The 19,194-nt window shown below is 46.8% G+C and overlaps 2 protein-coding genes across 2 annotated transcripts in view; both read right to left on the bottom strand.

The window, feature by feature from the left end:
- The window catches only part of PAPPA (pappalysin 1), a 267,860-nt gene that overhangs the window by 196,148 nt on the left and 52,518 nt on the right, over positions 1-19,194 (bottom strand). The window contains exons 3-5 of the mRNA XM_070795369.1: positions 13,896-14,041; positions 8,232-8,525; positions 536-728 (exon numbers count right to left, since the gene is read on the bottom strand). Of these exons, the coding sequence (XP_070651470.1) occupies positions 536-728; positions 8,232-8,525; positions 13,896-14,041 (633 nt within the window). The remainder of the gene's footprint in view (positions 1-535; positions 729-8,231; positions 8,526-13,895; positions 14,042-19,194) is intronic.
- Positions 12,452-13,030, bottom strand: LOC109563395 (ubiquitin-ribosomal protein eS31 fusion protein-like). Its single transcript, XM_070795368.1, has one exon. The coding sequence runs from the start codon at positions 12,969-12,971 to the stop codon at positions 12,501-12,503; it is 471 nt and encodes a 156-aa protein (XP_070651469.1). The 5' UTR covers positions 12,972-13,030; the 3' UTR covers positions 12,452-12,500.

Here is a 19,194-nt window from a genome sequence, read left to right as displayed (position 1 = left end):
CAGTACCTCCATTCCAGACGAGGTTCAGGAGACAGAAGTTTCCAGGCTTTTAACAATAAAGCAAAGCTTAATATTCACCACAGAAATTATGCATCATTACTCATTAATTTCTGTTAGCAATCATTTATGTATTCCCTGATCCCCAAATCTACAACGTCTACATGGAGCAGTCGCTGTACCAGTTAGTCCTCGAGTGTGTGTGTTATTCCCTTAGTCGTGTTCAACTCTGTGCGACCCCATGGACCGTAGCCCACCAGGCAGGCTCCTCTGACCATGGGATTCTCCAGGCAAGAATACTGGAGTGGGTTGCCATTTCCTTCTCCAGGGATCTTCCTGACCCAGGGATCTTCCTGACCCAGGGTCTCCTGCATTGCGGGCAGATTCTTTACCATCTGGGCACTTGTGGGCACTTGTTAAACAAGAGCAACAATAAAAGACACTGAGAAATCCCTCTCCAAGGCTGTTTCCCTTCCAAGTTTCCCTCCTCTTGGCAGGAGAGAGAGAGAGGGATCAACACTTCACAGGCCACACTCACCTTTCAAAGAAGTGGCCGTCGATGGGAGGGAACCACTCCAGCATCACAGAGTCGGGCGTGTGGCTCACGACCTGGGGGGCGAGGGCGATGGGCGCTGGCTTCCTGGAGGGCTGCCAGCCCTGGTACACCAGGTCCAGGTAACAGTGCATTCTGGCGACCTGATTGGGTGTGAAGGAGTCGGTGCAGTCGTCATCTGCAAGCAGGCAGAGGGAGAGATAAGCACCTCGTTGCACGGACCGACAGGCAAGAGAATGATGATGCCTCCCGGGCGGCCCGGAAGCCAGCACCCCGGCCCTTGCCAACTGGGAGCTGGCCTCTTCCAGTGCTCGAGAGTTAATGGTCTGTGAACAAATTAGTGCAGTCATCACTTCTGCAGACAGGTGAGAGGGAGCATTAGGAGGGGGAGGGCGGATGGGCCTGAAAAGGCACGTCTGAGCCTGGAGAGGGAGGTCATGGGTAAGGACAAGGGCAAGACGAGCCGCTTTCCCCGGGCCCCCATCCACAGGTCAGTAAGTCCCAGCCAATCAGTCAATATCTCTCAGTCATCCACTCGTGTCCTGTCTATTTGCTCACTCATTCTTTCATATGCTTACTTGTTCCTTCACTCCCACCTTCACATTTGTTCATCGCTCATTCATTAATTCTGCTCCTTACTGATGCAGCAATTCTGCTTTCCAAACCAGCCTTCTGAGCATTGATTCTATACTCTCTGCTCGAAGCCAAGGGCCACGGAAACCTACAGCACTCCTGCTGTCGGGAGCTACCAGTCTAGCTACAGAGCAAACGTCAGCTTGCTGTGTGGCTCAAGGTGGTTATAGGCTGTTCAAGTTTGTGACGCCAGTCCCCAACGACAAGGAGATGGTGTGTTGGGGAAGACGGATAAACTGGAGAGGCTTCTAGGGGAGGTCCTGGGTCAACCAGGTTACACGGTTAAGACTGGGGAAGAAGATGAGGGATGGCAGAAAGGGCAGCTCAGGACCACAGAAGCAATGAGCCCTGGGCAGTGAGCACAGGGAGACTCGGCAGTAGTCCAGGCTCAGCATCCAGCCTTCGGTGTCCACGGCAGGGATGCAAGGACAGCGACACTTTCTGCACAGCGCTGTCGCTGGGACACTGACTGTGGGCTTAGTACATGCTTCGTACACGGGATACTGTGCTTTGGGCACGTGTAATTCTCCCACTAGTTTTGGAGTAAATACTCTGATCACTCCATTTCACAGAGGAGGAACCTGAGGCTGAGAGAGGCCTCACTACTTTTTAAAGATCACAGAGCTAGGGGCAGATCTGAGGTGTGAACCCAGGCAGTCTTGACTCCAAGGCCACGTTTCTAATCAATATGAGAACTTTTTTTCTGAGTGTCCATGAGACCTTGTATGGGCAAAGTGTCCTGCAGGTGTTTGATAAATAGGAGTTGAGCCTGAGTTGGAGGGGACCAGAATACAATCTCATTTCTGAATGTCTTTAGATCTAATGACCTTCAATTCTACCCTCTGTTTTCTAGGATGAGGAGTGAAGGCCATGACCCGAGACTCTTCCCTGCCAAGGAGGAAGCTTGCCTCCCGTCTCTCCCTCCAACAGCTTTACTCAGCTGCCCCAGGGGCAGATCAAGGCACTGTTTTGGCTTGGTTTCCAAAAACACCACTTCCCAGAGGTGTCCGCCTGGCCAGGGTTTCTGCAGCTGGGCCCCAGACAGAGGAGAACGGGGCTCGCCAGATCTTAAAATAAACCCACCATGGGAATTCCGCAGCATAAACTCACTTTCTCTTATCAAACAAACAGAAAATAAGTTCAGGCAGGTGCTGGGCAGTTGGACATGACCTTGAGAATCCAGCTTGGGGAAGGGATAGGAGTGTGAGGAGGTTATACACAGAAGCTGCCTCTGATCCCCTTAGCAATTTTTGATGGTCTCCTTGCCAGCACCCTGGGGAAGACTTTTATACATGTGGAAGAAGCAGAAGAGCCCAGAGTCCTTCAGAGAATACCACCAAAGAATGACTAGTTGCACAAATTACTTTCAAGCTCAGATACTTGCATGTAACTCCTTGGATACAAAACAGGCTATGGGTTGCTTTTGCCTGGAAAATAAGACTCCAATTGCCCCCAGTGGTCTAAGAAGGACTGGATGGGCTGGTACATTTTCCTTTGTTACTAAGGACTTTGTACTTCATCCCGAAAGTTTTGGAAAAGCCACTAAATAGGTTAAAAGCAGGGGAAGGGCATTCTGGCTAAAGAAGTAAGGGTTATGTAGTTAGATTCATGGGTGAATGATCCGGAGTCAAATGATTTTATGACCACTGTGCCTCAGTTTCCCACCTGTAAAGTGGAGATAATGATGATAACAAGAGTGCTGATGTCAGAATGCTGCTGAAGGTCATGGCAAGTGTAGCATCAAGAGGCAGGAGCAGTGCTCAGTGAATGCCCACTGCCTCGGGTCTTGGGATAGTGCAGGCACCTCTGTGTGTGTGCCTGCATGTGTGCACGTGTGTGTGTACACATACACTAATGTGGGTGAGTGTTAGGAAACTAGAAGCAGGAAAAAAACCAGAATGTAAAATATTCACTCTCTTTGACTTTGCAACATCGCCATTTAGGAATTCGATGGATAGATACTCATGAACAAACATGAGGGAAAACGTATGTACAAGGACCTCTTTTGAAATATCATTTACATAGAAAAAACATTAGAAATAACACATCTGTCTATTAATAGGGGGAGGACTCTACATTAAGGCACATGCACAGAACAGAATTCTAACCAGTCATTTCCCAAACAAGGAAGTAACTCTAAAACTCAGGCCCCCTGTGTATAAGTTGGGGACATTTATATCAACCCACAACCTAGAGTGATGGTGTGGCTTCCATGAGCTGGAACACATACAGCGTTCATTTGATGAACGAGAGAGAAAATCAGCAATTTGCTTTCCTCTCTATCTTCTGATTTGTTTGGTTTTCTTCCTCCAAAGGAGTTAGTTTCCTTTTATAACTTAAAAATTAGCCATTTCCATGTCTGCCAATTTAAAAGTTTGAAAAATGGGTAGGTGACACAGGCTGGAAAGAGGACAGAACTGTACCTGAACTTTAAAACTGAAGTCAAAAAACATCCCTCCCAGAGCTAGAAAGCTTAGAGACTGAACCGCTGCTGGAATCCTGGGTGAGGTACCAAAGGGTTTCTGTCCATCATAAAGGCTCTGCCCCAGTTAGCTGACGTTTCCAGTTGGCTGCTCTTAGCTTCCTGCCTCTGCAGGCTGCCCCTCCTGACACCTGTGGCCCCTCGTCCTGGTCTCTAGGACCAGCCAACCCAACCTATTCTGTCCCCATGCTGCCTCCAGCCAGAAAGGACGTGGGGGACTTCAGTATTCTGGGAGGCTACACCAGTCCCCATGCTGTTGATGTCGTGCTGTGAGTTTGCAATCTAAACTTTGTTCTCAAGAGCAATTTCCACCTGCAGCTGGAAGGCCACAGGGCAGGGAGGTTCAGGGCTGCCACTGCCTGTGGGACTTCAGACAAAATGCTGATCCCTGACAGCCTTGTTTCCACCCACTGTGAAACGGGGACTCATGACCCTACCTGCCTTCCACAGCCAAGGGGAGCATGCAGCTAGCTCACCCACTTCTAGTGCAAGAATAACTGAAGGTTTTGTTGTTTTAAAAACAATGATAATAACAGTAAGAGCAATAGATGATTATATCTACTGCAGAACACTTGGTATGTGCCAAGCATGTTACAAAGACATAAACATCAACCTAAATGTTACCTAGAGATTAAAAAAAAATCTAGTGTATATGTATGTGTAGATGGATATGAATATCTATAATGGATTTCTGTAATTCTTATCATCACGAGCATCATATATATGTATATATATACACACATACGCACAAACATACCCACACTTGTGATGAGATATGATATATGTGCCAGGTCTTATACTGTACATTAGGTTCTGGAGTGTTTTCACAATTAACAGTCAACAGATAATCTTGCTAATCATCACTTACTGAACACTAGTTTTGGTACCAAGGACAGTTCTAACTCCTTCACCTGTATGACTCTCATGCAAGGTGAGGGTGTTTGTCCTCCATGTACCAATAAAGTTAACAGGCTTAGACAGAAGGGACTTGCCTGAGGTCAGAGTCAAAGGCTGGCACACAGAGGATTCAAGTTGGTTCTCACACTCTAGACTTTATGCTCCGAACCACTATGTTCCTATCAACCGTCTGCTGCATCATCTTCAGTGATTACAGGATGTTCTGTCATATGAGTGCCTTGTGATTCATTTCAGCAACCCATTCTCTTTGGATTTGTAAGAAGCTTCTAATTTTTCACACATGTAAGCATTTCTCTTCTATGCCTATTACACACTTCAATTAATAGATGTCTAATTAATATGTGGAGAAAAAAAGGTTGCTAAAAACATTTTTAGGACTAAATCTTTAAACACATTAACAGATTTATTTCCTTAAGACATACTTCTTAGAGGTGGGGCTGCTGTGTCAAAGCTTAAGTGCATACTAACAGGGATACGCAGAACGGCAGTGACAAGACGCTTGCTCCCATAGCTGGGGAAGGCCTGGTTTCTGCACTGTTGAGGAAGCTGGGCTTGGGGGTCCTCTTAGTGGGTTCCTTATGGCATCTTTTCTTCAGGAAGTAAGAGTCTGACCTGCCGTCTTTCTACCTGCCTGAGGATTAGCCCACAGCTCAACGCGACCGCACCCACCCGGTGCTTGACTAGGCTTGCCCTAGCACCTGCCTGGTGTCTGCTTAATCTGAGCAGTTGGGACACTCTCAAACTCCCCCAGTGTCAGAAAGGGAGCCAGATAATTGTTGCTTAAATGCAGGCTCTGCCATGAAAGGCATGCCTTGTTTTTGCTGTGTGACCCTGGGAAGGTGACAAGTTGCCTAAGCCATGCTTTCTCCTTCTGTAAAGTGGGAACAGTAGTAATACACTTATCCCCTTGGGCTATTTAGATGATTCCATGAGACAAGCCTGTTGGGCAATGCCCACAGTGTCTGGCACGTCATAGACACTCAGTAGTTTCTGCAGACTTGCCACCAGCCATGTTCAATTTATTACAATCTTAGGACTAACAATTAATTCAGGTCCTCAGCTTCACTCTCCTTGCTCAACAAGTGGCTGATGGCTACCATGCAGGTGAACACAAACACAGAACACACCCATCTCTGCAGAAAGCCAGAGCACTCGCAAGGAAGGAACTCTAAGCAGCTGACCCAGCACGGTCTCTACCCTCTTGTCTTGACTGCAAAGCCCCCGTGTGTCCCTCTCCCCAGCCCTGAGAACCCGATCCTGGTCTGCATTTTGAATTTCATCCAGCTGCTTTTGTCACCTCATCTATCAGAGATCCTAAGAAAAACAAACATTTCAAAGCTCGTGGTCTCCTTGAATATGCTTTTGCGGGTGTAAGTTTGTTATCGTAGCTCAGTGAATTAGTTCTGCTGTTAATGGGTCACTGAGCTGAGGGGTTCCTTTAGAAAAGCAACATTAAATCAATCACCCTTTAGATCTGTACAAAGGGGAACAACAACCAAAAAAAGATTTAGTTTATGGGGGTCCAGTAGCGAGTGGCAGCTCCTGGCCCCTAAGAGGCCGGCAAACTTCCAAACTCACGTTATCGTTTACTTTCCAAGCGCACTGAGCTGGCTGAGGAAAGATGCTGTAGAAATGGAACTTAAGCAGGGCTCCGGGAGGGGACGGGACACCGGATATGGATGCCGGCTCGGCTGGGAATGGGAGCATGGTAGGACTCTGCTTTTGAGGAAATCCCTAGCACTCGGGTCTTTTTTAGAGACCCCAAGCTAGGGGCTGTTTATGGCACCAAGCGTGGGTGCTGACCATTCAAGAGACCTCGGGTGTGAACTGTATGAACTTTACATGGAGATGGCCCCGGAGATCGTTCAGTCCAAACGGGAAACTGGGAAGACCCACAGGTAGTGGGTCTTCTGGATTTCAGGAGGGACAGCCTCTCTTCGAATGCAATCAGAGGCAAAATCCCGTCAGAAACGGAGACTGCTAGAAGCGGGCTCCCCTGGTTTAAGCAGAAACAGAGGCTCAGAGTCACACAGCCACTCAGAGTGCCCCCACCTCCCTGACAATGATCTCTCTGGCACAGACTCGCAAACCACCCAGATCGCTCAATATCCCACTCAGCCATCAGCTAGGTCTCCTTGGAAGAGTGGCACAAGAGGGAAAGAGAAAAGACGGTCTCCTGTGAAATGGGGGTAGTTCCAGCCCCATAGGCTTGTTGAGAGAGTTAAACAAGATGGCATATATTAACGTCCTTTATGAACAATAATGGTTTGATTTTTTTTTTTTTTAATCTTTGGGCTGTGCTGCATGGTATGTGGGATCTTAGTTTCCTGACCAGGAATTGAACCCATATCTCCTGCATTGGCAGCATGGAGTCTTAACCACTGGACCACCAGGGAAGTCCCATGAACGGTAAACTTTTATATAAGTAGAAATATTGCTATACAAATCAACTTTATATACCTGTTGTTAGAGAAATTACTCATATTCCCCCTACTTGGTTTTCTTCCTCCTTCCTCCCTCCTCCCTTTCTTCTTAGCAAACATTTTTTAAAAACACAAGGCCTGTGCTAAGCGCGGAGAGAACAGTGATGTCTCAGAGACAATTTCTGCCTTTATAGAGCTCACTTGCTTTGGTGGTGGAAAGAAACACCTAAGTTGAATATTATAAAAGATCTGGATGCTCAGCTAACACACACAAGCATCTGGTGCTTTACTCAAAGTCTCTTGACCTAGGGGTGAGGCTGTGACCATCCTAAGAAAGGGTATCTCATTCGTTCTTTTTCTTTTTTTAAAGATTTTTATAATGTGGACCATTTGTAGAGTCTTTACTGAATTTGTTAATATATTGCTTTTGTTTTATATTTTTTGGTTTTTGTGGCCACAAGGAATATGGTATCTTACCTCCCCAACCAGGGACTGAATCTGCATGCCCTGCATCGGAAGCTGGAATCTTAACCACTGGACTACCAGGACAGTCCCAGGATAGCTAACTTTCCAAAGATGTTATAAGGACTAGAGCTGGTCTTGATATACACTAAAAGGAAGTGCAGGGGATCTTGGAATGCACAGAATGAGTTATTAACACTGTTATTGATGGTACTAAAAAGGACTCTGAGCGGGTATATGCAGTGAGGGAGAAAACAACTCCATCTCATGTAATAATTTCATTATTTGTAAAACCAAAAGAATTCTATTTTACTGTAATAAAACAGTAAAAGAGCATGTGAAAATTTTGTTGTTTTTTTTTTTAAAGGTTCAACAACCACCAGCTTAGGAAACTATAGCTGCAAAAGTAGGAGAAACCTCGGCGATCAAGTCCAGAGTTTCCATTTTCTTGAGAAAAGTGGGACCCAGAGATGGGAAGTGACAGACCCCAAGGCAGCAGGTGACCTAGCAGCAGAACCGGCCCTTCTACTCAGGTTTCCTGACTTTTAGCCCTGGTCAGCTTCCCAAAGCATCTTTCTGAGGAGCTTTTAGATACAACATCTTCCTTGCATCCCTGAGGTACTCATGGAAGGCACAGGTACTCGATTATTTGGAATGAAGAGATCTTAGGAAAGACAGGCAGCCTGCTTGAGCCAGGCCGGGAGGCCACGTCTGACACTGGCACTCTGGGGCGGTGTGTGGGCCCGCAGAGCGTGGGCCTTACCTGCATAGCTCATGAAGTTATTGTATGGAGTGTTGAAGAAGCTGTTGAAGCCGCATGTGTCGTTCCCTGGCCCCGGGTCACCGCAGAACTTGTGTTTCGGAGCTGGGTTGGTATCACTGCAGAGGTCTCCAGTCTCATAGGAGGGCTCTGTCTCCATGCAGGGGTCGCTGCAAGACTGGATTTCCGAGATGCCTCGGAAGATGTGGTAGAGGCCCAGGCTGTGCCCAATCTCATGGATCATGGTGTGGGTGTGCCCAGGGATGCCGTAGAAAGATGGATTCAAGACGATGCCGCCTGCCAGGGGGAAGTCAGAGTGTTAGGTGAACTGGGCACCCTGCTTCCTGCTGCAGGAGTCCCCAGATCCCTCAAGGGGGAATGGGGCATGGCCCAAAGTAACCACAGTCTCCTCCACCCTATGACTCCACAGCTGAGAGCCGTTCTGACTTGTGGCATGAATCAGTGATGGAGTAGGAAGAAGTCTCAAAGTCATTTTGTGCAGTCCCTTCATTTTTCAGTTGAAAACACCGATGCCTAAAGGAGCGAGGCAACTTACTCAAGGGGATGTCACACTACTTAGAAGCAGAGGCATGATTACAATTCAAGACCTTTGATTTCTGGATGGCAAAGATTTCAGCTGCAACTTCTTAGGAAGTAAGGCATGCCCCAGTTCGTGAATATGCTACACAAATTGTTTAAATGAAACTCTCATGCCCTGACTCCTTGGTCCCAGCTCTCATGTTGCCTTCACTAATGCTGTGAAGTTCAGCAAGTTGATTGTCATCTCTGAATCCCATTTCCGAAGCTCTGTACCCTACAAGAGTGAATATTCATAAAGGCCAGCACTGGGCGTACTCACCATTATAACAGTGATAATAGTCAGTGTTTCTTGAGCATTTATTACATATTTTCAGGCCTTGTGTTCAGTGTTTCACATGTATAAGCACACTTAATCATCTCACAACCCCATGAGAGGGGCACTGACTCACAGAGAGGTGAAATAAGTGGCCCATGATCGAATGAGTAAGTTGGGAGTTCAGATCTGAACCCAAGATCCTTGGGTTCCAAAGCCAGGGATCTTAATCAGTTCTGCTGCTAATGCCCACCACAGGCACAGACTATGGTATCTCATTAAGTAAATGTTGAATATCTGCTGAATGCCACCCCAACGAAAGAGGTTTTGCGAGGCCTAAGTAACTGCGTGTAAGTAGCCAGCATATCACCTTCCACACAGCAGGGGCCTTGTTCACTGTCTGACCACTTGGTACCCCAAGTGCACTCCAAGAACGGGCATCATCAGCTTCACCTGGAGGTGATCAGAAATGCAAACCCTTAGGCCCCACCCCAGACCTAAAGAATCAAAATAATAAGTCTTTTACCAACAGCCCCAGATGATTTGCCTGTATGTTCTAGTTTGAGAAGTGATAAACCACCCTACCTATCTTAAAAGAATGACCATTTCTTCCCTTGGGCAGATAGATGGATCAGATCTCAGGAAAACCAATGGACAGCATGGTTCTGTGTTTGTTTTTAGCTCCTGGAGAAATACATACAGGTTGGCAGATAGATATTGCAGCTGGAAAACCCAAGTGTGTTTGAGGGAAGGTTACGCTTCAAGTCCGAGCACAGAGAATGAATAAAGAAGATGTGGTACATGTTTACAATGGAATACTGCTCAGCCATGAAAAAGAGTGAAATAATGCCATTTGCAGCAACACGGATGGATCTAGAGATTGTCACAGTGAGTGAAGTCAGACAGAAAAGCAGAGATACTGTATGACAGCCTAAGAAAGGGGCGTCATCAAAGAGGTGATACAAAACGAACTTACAGACAGAAAGAGACTCACGGACTTAAGAGAATGTACATATGGTTGCCGGGGGAAAGGAACAGTTAGGGAGTTTGGGATGGTCATGTACACACTGCTACATTCAAAATGGATAAGCAACATGGACCTAGTGAATCGCACAGGCTACTCTGCTCAATGTTATGTGCCAGTCTAGAAGGGAGGGGAGAACGGATATAAGGATATGCATGGTTGAGGCTCTTCACTGCTCACCTGAAACCATCACAACATCGTTAATCAGCTATACCCCCCACCCAAAATAAAAAGTTAAAAAAAGAGAAAAGGCTTCACATCTGAGCCATCTGCAAGCGGTGGCTGTAAGTGCAGAGCAGCACATTACAGGAGAACGGTGAGGAGGGAGGCCCTTGCTATTCTCTGCTGGCAAGCCTGGAGCAGGCGTGGGGGGAGTTTTATCTCAGACTGAACTGCTGGGAGGGCAAGCTTGCTCAGTCATGGGGCTCATGGAGTCGATTAATTCTGAGCTGCTCAGAGCCTTCCAGCACAAAGATAAAGATGTATGAGGGGGTGTGTGTGCTTGCACGTGTATGTGTGAGAAGCGGCAGGCAGAGGCAGGGAGGAAGAGAAATTGAGACAGGAAATCTCTCTCAATTATTTTCTGTCAATCATAATATGAAACATAATCCCCTTCCCACCCAAGGCTTTTTCCAGGGATCATGGTGTAACAGCAGGAAAAGAGGGTGTGTATATATGATTCTAATAAATTGGGTTTGATTGGGCCTACTGCAGAGGAACTGCTCAGGATCAGCATGTCTCAGGACGGAGAGGTGGCAGCCTGGGAGGCCGGCTGGAGTTAGCCTGACATGGGTTGTAATCTTCATTCTGTTTTGCAATGGCTGTGTGATCTTGAGAAAGTAACTTTGCACCTCTGGCGTGTTCTGAAATAAGCAGCAGCAGCAGAGCACCAAAGATTCTCAGTCTCTCTGTGAAGCTGTAATATTGAGGTCAATGGAGAACGAAGGGGGGCAGGGTGCTGGCAGGGCCCCATAGGTGTTTCCAGGGGACAATGACGGGACTGCAGGCTCGATGTCCAGGCTGGGTCTCCCAGGCTCCCCTCTTCACAGAGCTTGAGGCCTGTTTCACTGCTTCTCTTAAAAGGTGAAATAACTTGAGGCTGACATCATCCTGAAATACTATAACATGCCGTGGATTTATAGCCTTCTGTATGCCTGGTCCTGAGCCAGTCTCTGAAATTCAAGGAATTATCAGGAGTATTTCTCTCTCACTATAGAAACTTGCTGCTCAACCATTCTAAGCTTCTAACCATGACCCTTTTGGTTGATTTTTCAAAAGGAGAGAATTTCAGCCCTGAGAAGGGTCTTCAGAGGCCCTCTAGTCTAACTTCCTCACTTAAAATCTGAAGACATTGAGACCTGGAGAGGAGAGAGACTTGCCTAAGGCCATCCTGTGAAGGGAAGTCACAGCTGAGAACAAGCCTATATGTTGGCTTTGGGCCAGCAAGATTCCCATACATCATGTAGGCATGTGATGCGAGTTAATCAGCTTCAGCTTGCCTAAGCTGCACACTCTCTTTCACCCAGCCCCTGTCTGTCTAGGTCCGTCTGTCTACCCATCCATCATCTATCTCATGGTTTCTCAACAACAGCACTGCTGGTGTTTGAGGCCGGGTAACTCTTTAACACAGGTATCAAAGGAGACTCAGCGGCATCGCTGGCCTCTACCCACTCGATGCCAGTAGCATGGCCGCATTTGTGAAATCCAGAAATTTCACTCGACCTTGTCAAATGTCTCCCAGCACATAAAATCCTCCAGCTGAGAACTGCCAGCTATTTATTGTTGTCTCCATCTCTACGCAACCACACATATGTGTGTATGCACACACATACACAGACATACCAACTGGTTTCACTAAACAGCTAGCAGGAGATAGTGCTCTGGAGCCAACTAAGTCTAGAAGTTAACACAACTTTATTGTTTGAAGTTGCAAAGTCCCTCAACTCTAAGATATTGTGGATTTAGAGCAGCTACTGGACTCTGGCTGTATCACTGGAAAATCAGACAGGCCTGAGGAAAGATCCAGCATTATCCCTCTGCTGAGCCCTAACATTCTCAGAAAAAGGTACCCATTGAGTCATTACTATTCACTGCTGTAAATAATAGGAACATTCTAACACATGCGAAAAAGCTAAATGAACCACAGTGCCCTCACGCAATGGCATATTGTTGGTATTTAGTCATTAAGTTGTCTGACTCTTTTGCAACCCCATGGAGTATTTAGCCTGCCAGGCCCCTCTGTCCATGGGATTCCTCGGGCAAGAATACTGGAGTGGCTCAAGAATACTCCTGAGCCACGAGGGAAGCCCCCGATGGCATTTTACATGGCCATTTAAAATCTTGGTCTTTTTTTTGTTGTTGTTGTTAGCTCATATCTTTATTAACCAATACACAATTACTTGTCTTCTGGTTTGTTGAAACAATAGGTCAGACAACATTTGCCACAATAATGTCTGTCGAAGTGACTGGTCATAAAAACTCCAGCACCACATTCATCTGAGGGACACTCCTGGCAAAGGCGACTGATTCTGCCATTCTCATCCACCTTATAGTATTTCAGAACAGCCAATTTAACCTTCTTTCTCTTATGCTTGTTCTTCTTGGGAGTGGTGTAAGACTTCTTCTTCCTTTTCTTAGCGACACCACGAAGTCTCAACACTAGATGAAGAGTAGACTCCTTTTGCATGTTGTAGTCAGACAAAGTACATCCATCTTCCAGTTGCTTGCCAGCAAAGATCAGTCTTTGCTGGTCAGGAGGAATTCCTTCCTTATCCTGGATCTTGGCCTTTACATTTTCTACTGTATCCGAGGGCTCAACCTCGAGAGTGATGGTCTTCCCCGTCAGGGTCTTCACGAAAATCTGCATCTTGGCGGCGGTTCCACCACAGATGGTGGATCCGAAAGAAAATCCTGGTCTTTAGAGAACTAGACATAACTCAGAGACAGGCTTTTCTCTTGTGAAGTTAAGTGCAAGAAAAAAACTGGATGAGAAGCAACTTTGAAGACTGTTGCAACATGGGAAAACGTAGATGGCATAATATTAAGCGAAAAAAAAAGAACACAAATTTGCATCTATGCTATGATTTCAGATATGCACAAGTTAAAAAAATGCATATCTACATGCAGATGAGTACTGGTAGAGAACATGGAAAAATTGAAATTAAAGGACAACAGTGTTTGCTTACAGGGCCTGGTTCAGAAACCATTGTCATTTCTGACTTTTGGTGATTGGTTTGTATTAACACACGTCTTGTTTATGGATATGCATAATTTGAATGTAAGAAAAATTCCTGGTGGTGTCGGTGGATGGAACATGGAAGAACAGGGAGTTCTTGCAAACTCTCTGCTTCCTCCTTTCAAGCCAACCCATCACTGGCTGGCCCAGCACAAAGCCGTTACTAGGCTGAGAAGATATTTGCGTGAATGAAGAGGCAGGGGGTATACGGAGAAAGCAACCAGTGAACAGAGTTGGAAACCTAAATTCCAATTGTGGTTCTGCCCCTGATTTGGGTGTGACCTTAGATAAGCCCCATTCACTCTCCACATTTTAGTTCCTCCACTGGTAGAACAGAATTAATAGTATTGTGTTATTGTTCAGAGCCTCACTTGATGGCTGACAGATAAGGAATGCTAAAGAGTTTTGCAATATTAAAAGAGATCAATAACTAAGTTGTTCGTTGTCTTTACCACCACTATCACCATCAGAATCGTGACCCCCATCATCATCTTCACTACTCAATGTATGCCTGTCCCAAGCCAACTTCTTCCTGAAGAAGTTTCCAGCTCTCACCTAAGTGCATCAGGGCCTCCTTGTCCCACGGCCAAGTTGCTACTCCTGCCAATTCCTCCTCTGAGGAGTTTGCAAAGAAGATATTGAGGTGTGTCGATCCATCCAGTCTAAGAATGTTCTTCATCTCATTAACATCCAAGTATGCTCTGTAAGAGAAAAAGAACCTTGGCTGTCATCATCATCCAAAAAAAAAGGTACTATTCAAATAGCAGGTACTCCCAGATTAACTGAGTCACACTGTGTGCCAGGCACCTGGCTAAGCACTTTATAAACATGACCTCATTGACTTCCCCCAATAATATTATACAGTAAGTGAGGTGATCACATTGTACAGACCAAAAAAAAAAAGTCCTCGTGAGTTTGAGAAACTTGAAGGTTTCTCAGCTTATAAACAATAGCAGCGTTCAGTTTAGAACCTCAATCTAAAGGCAACAACTGTCCCTAGGCGCTCTGCTATATTGACTGATGACATCATATGGACATAGAGCGAGAAGAGACCATGGAAGAGATAACACATATTCTAATCCTGCCTTCTTCTCTACTTCATTCACTATGGACCTTGGACCATTTATTAGGCAAACATAAGCTACACTAGGAGGCCTGCTTTGCATCTCTCTTCCCATCTTGCAAGGGAGTGTGGTCCAAAGTGATTATACGGGTTGCCCAGAGTTGCAGAACTGGGTTTCAAGGTCAAGTCTCTCTGGCTTGGAAACATATGTTCTTTTCACTGGGGCACTTTCTACCTCCCATAGATGATTCTGCATTCTGTAAGCCTTTATTACTTTGTCCATAAAACAGGCCAAGGTATATATCACATTGGAGGCAGCCATCATTGCAAAAACCTAGACTATATACTGATGTCTTTGGAAAGTGGATTAATTCCACACACAATCATCATTAGGTCTTTAACACACCGAACAAACATGTCAGACAGAGAAAGAAATGGTCTTTGGAAAGAGACTGGCATATGCCAGGTGCTCAATAAATAAGAACACTTCCCTTGTGGAGTACGACTCTCTCTTCACAATAGGAGTTATAAAGTTTTTGGACCAGTCACAGAGTCAATGGATCACAGAGGGAGTTATCTTACCCCCCGTCATGCGTCTTTCAGGTGGCACTAGTGGTAAAGAACCCGCCTGCAATGCAAGAGATGCAGGTTTGATCCCTGGGTCAGGAAGATACCCTGGAGAATGGGATGACTACCGACTCTAGTATCCTTGCCTGGAGAATACTAGAGCCTGGCGGGCTGCGGTCCATGGGGTCGCAAAGAGTTGGACACAACTGAAGCCAGTGAGCACACATGCGTGCATATTCCCTCTTGGGATACTTGAGAACAGCTAATAAGCATTTTTGGAGTGAAGTTAGAAATGAATCAATGAACAAAAACATATATAAATAAGCAAGCAGTCAGCCTGGTGTAGTAGGTGAGATAAAACCTGTGAATAATGATCTTTAGTGGTTCAGATGGTAAAGAGTCTGCCTGCAATTTGGGAGACCCAGGTTCAATCGGTGGGTTGGGAAGATCATCTGGAGAAGGGAATGGCACCCCATTTCAATATTCCTGCCTGGAGAATCTCATGGACAGAGGAGCCTGGCGGGCTATAGTCCATGGGTCACAAAGAGCTGGGGACGACTGAGAGACCAACAATGATCATTAATGTGTGCTGGGTCCTTCTCTGTGGTCCCTCACTCCATGGATAATCACCTTTAGTCTTCATTACACTGAGGAAGGTGGTATGGTTATCCCCATTTTCCAGATGAAGAAAAAGAGGTTCCCGTAACTTCAGACATTGCTTGGGTCACACAGCTAGCTGGAATCCCTTTTCCACCGTGCTGCCTCTCCAGGGTGGGGGAGGCGGTGGGGCTGGCACAGAGCCTGGCCAGCAAAACACTAATGATGCCACCTTTCTCTTTTCTTCCTGGGGTCACAGAAGAAGCTCCCCACATGTGAAGCAGTAAAGTCAGAGGGCCCCAGCGGGGCCTGTGGGACCCTGTCTTCCCCTTGAGCCCCATATGACTCTGCTCCCACCCCTGAATTTCCCACAGTGTGCCGTCGGCAACATCTGCCTCCCCCGTGCCCTCATGATGCATTATCCTCAGTGCCTTTACTCACGCTGCTCCTCTCAAGGACTCAGCTCCTCTGATGAACGAATCCAACATCTGTGCCGGCATCACTCCTCCAGGAAGCCTTCCCCGATTGCCACCTCACCTCTCTCTCTTCTACCATCTCTGTACCCCTCCACCTCGTATGAGCACGCACACTCACACCACTCCACATACTCCACTGGTCTGTATCTACCACTGTCTGTGGCTCCCTGGAGGCTGGGAATGTGCCTAATTCATCTCGGTTTATCACCCAGTTCCCAGCACAGGGCTTGACCGTTGGCAAGCATTCAGGAGATCTGGATGGAGGGGAATTACATTGGGAAAGAGAAAATCTAAAACGTTGAGGCCCCAGTCTCAGCTGCAGCTTTCTTCCTATAAGGCTTCAGCTTCCTTATCAATACACTGGGGTTAGGAACAGATGCCCAGTGCTTCATGGGGCACTTCTGTGGGTCACAAACCTGTGCCTCCACTCTGGGGGAAGAGAATACGTCTGAAACCTACAGTGCCCTCCCGGCTCCACGTGTGATCAAGAGCCCATGATTAGTCATGGGACCATAATTTTTCCAGCTTTTCAATTACCAAAAAAAAAAAAAAAAAAGTTGCACATGTGTTGGAGATACAAGCAAGACCTGGAGAGGTCACACCTGTGTCTAGGCTGAGCTGACCAGTAATTCCAAGGACAGAAGCTGAGATATTGACCCCAAATCTCACTGCTATACCTCTGCTCCCCTCAGCTTCTGAGCCGAGAAGCCTTGTGAGGAGTTTGAACGAGTCTTCTCTGTGATCCGAGTAGAAATGAGGAAGGTTAAGGACAACACATCGTAAATTCTTGCTGCATGCCAGCCCGTCCTAGCTATACCTGCTGTCTCACCTCTGTGCACAATCTGAAGCCACGGGGCAGAGCATGGAAGATGACCTGTTCTCAAGCCAAAGTCCTGGGTTTGAATCCAGCTCTTCCCCTGGATGTTTGGGTCCCCCTGGGTTATTTACTTAACTTCCTGTGTCCCCGTCTCTTTATACAGAAGATAAACATGCGAACAGTATCCACCTCGTCGAGTTGGTCTGAGGATTTGGGACATTAATAAAGGAAGTTTCTGGCACGCAGAAACCCTGGGTAAATGTTTAGCCATTTCCAGTATTCATCCTGGTCCTACAGATGAAGGAACAGGGGTTCAGAGATCATATAAATACTGACAAGGCCAAGTCCAAATCTCGACATGTTCAACTCTTCCTTCCACTTCACCCTCAATCCTGAGCCCTCTCAGGACCACAGGGAAAGGAAACACCAAGTGGGAGTGGAGTGAAAACACCAAGACGCCGAGGCTTCCCTGGGTCGGCCCTTCCCACGCAATTTATTATTTTCTAATTGATTTGCCCATTTCCACCTACCACTCTCTGGTGCAGAGAACACACATATTATTAGAGAAAGTCACCTCTTTGTCCCATGGCTCCAGGCTGAGAAAGCTTCAGGAGAGGAAGAGGGGGCGGGGCAGGGGCAGGGAGATGTTTTAATTGGTTGTTTATTCTGATGTAATTGCAGAAACCAATCTTTTCGGTGGGTGACATTCATCCTGGCTCAAGGAAGATATGTGGGATATTAAATAAATAGACTCCCTTGCTTGTGTATATATATATATTTTTTGTTTGTTTGTTTTGTTTTGGTTTTTGGTTTTTGTTTTTCACACTTTGAGAAGCTCCTGTTTCCCTAAAGAGATGGCCCCTTTCCTCTCCAGTTACTTCCTGGAGAAATAAATATTTCCTCTCCACGCAAAGGAGAATAGTTCTGTGGCTAAAAGATTTTGTTCTGCTAGCTCAGGTCCTCCCGCCAGTTCAGAGCCAAGCTGGGTGTTTCCCAAAAGTATCAGGGGAAAATCTTGGGGACAGGAGTCCATGTATTTAACTTCCTCCTCCATCTCTTTAAGCTCTGCTGGACTTCCCTGGTGGCACAGTGGGTAAGACTGCACCTGTCAGAGCCGGGGACACGGGTTTGATCCCTGGTCCGGGAAGATTCCATATGCCTCGGGGCAACTAGGCCCAGGTGCCACAACCACTGAGCCTGCACTCCAGGGCCCGCGAGCCGCGACTGCTGAAGCCCACACACCTGGAGCCTGGGCCCTGCAGCTAGAGAAGCCATCGTTATGAGAAGGCTCCCCCCGCCCCGCCGCCAACCAAGGGTAGCCCCCATTTGCCACAACTAGAGAAAGCCCACACATAGCAACAAAGACCATGCATTACCAAAAACAGTTAATTTTTAAGAAAAGGTTTGCTAAAAAAGAAAGAAAGAAAGAAAGAAAAGGTTTGCTTATTCCCTTTGCAGAGGGATGGAAGAGAGAGCACAGGAGGTCACACTGAGAAGGACCATTCAGAGTTGACGGAGATGGATGCTAAGAAGAGGAAAAGGGTTTGCTGAGGGCCACTTGCTCTCCGTTTTGTTACCATGGGGAGGTTGGTCCCCCGTGGACGCTCTAAATTGGCCAAATTTCTTTAAAAAAAGCAATTACCTCCCCGCAATTCATCTAAATCCCAAACTGTGTGTTTATTAATTTATGTGCAGGTTCTACTTGGCTGGACAGTAGATCCGGATCCACAGGCAAGTTGCTTCGCTTCTCTGAGTCTCAGCTAGCTCATGGGGCTACCAGAGGGCTGGACCGAGCCAGCTAAGCACCATTCTGGCACAGACCTCCCGCCACCACCCTGCATTTTCTGGTCTCCTATTATTTCTCTTATCTCCTCCTAGTGGGAAAACCACCTCAAGGCCACTCTCTGGTCTCAGCCTGCAGTGTCTCCTGCCTACCACCCACTCTTCTTCTTCCCCCTACAACCTCCCACCTGTGTTCTTACAATTTCCTCATCCCAAGAACCTCTGGGCTTGCCCAGTGATGCCCGCTCCTGAAGCACGTCCGTCAGTCTCTCTTCTCTGCCTTACAAGCTCCCTGAATCTCAGCCTTTAAATTCTTTCCCTCCCTGCTAGGCTCAGTTTACATGCAGTGCATGCCACGTGTCTGCTCCTGACCACTCTCCCCTGTGAGGTGGGGCAGTGATGTCCACCCATCAGGGCTGTCAGCAGGACTAGAGGCAGAAGAAAGTGTTCTCCCACAGTGCCTGGCTCATTCGAAGGCACTCATTGATTAGCCGAGGCTATTTGTATTGCATTATTACTATGTTAATTACAAGGACAATTATTAGCAACACC

The sequence above is a fragment of the Bos indicus genome, chromosome 8 (assembly GCF_029378745.1).
Source record: "Bos indicus isolate NIAB-ARS_2022 breed Sahiwal x Tharparkar chromosome 8, NIAB-ARS_B.indTharparkar_mat_pri_1.0, whole genome shotgun sequence".
NCBI lineage: Eukaryota > Metazoa > Chordata > Mammalia > Artiodactyla > Bovidae > Bos > Bos indicus.
Note: the sequence above shows the minus strand (reverse complement) of the source record. Positions and strands in the feature narration are given on the sequence as shown.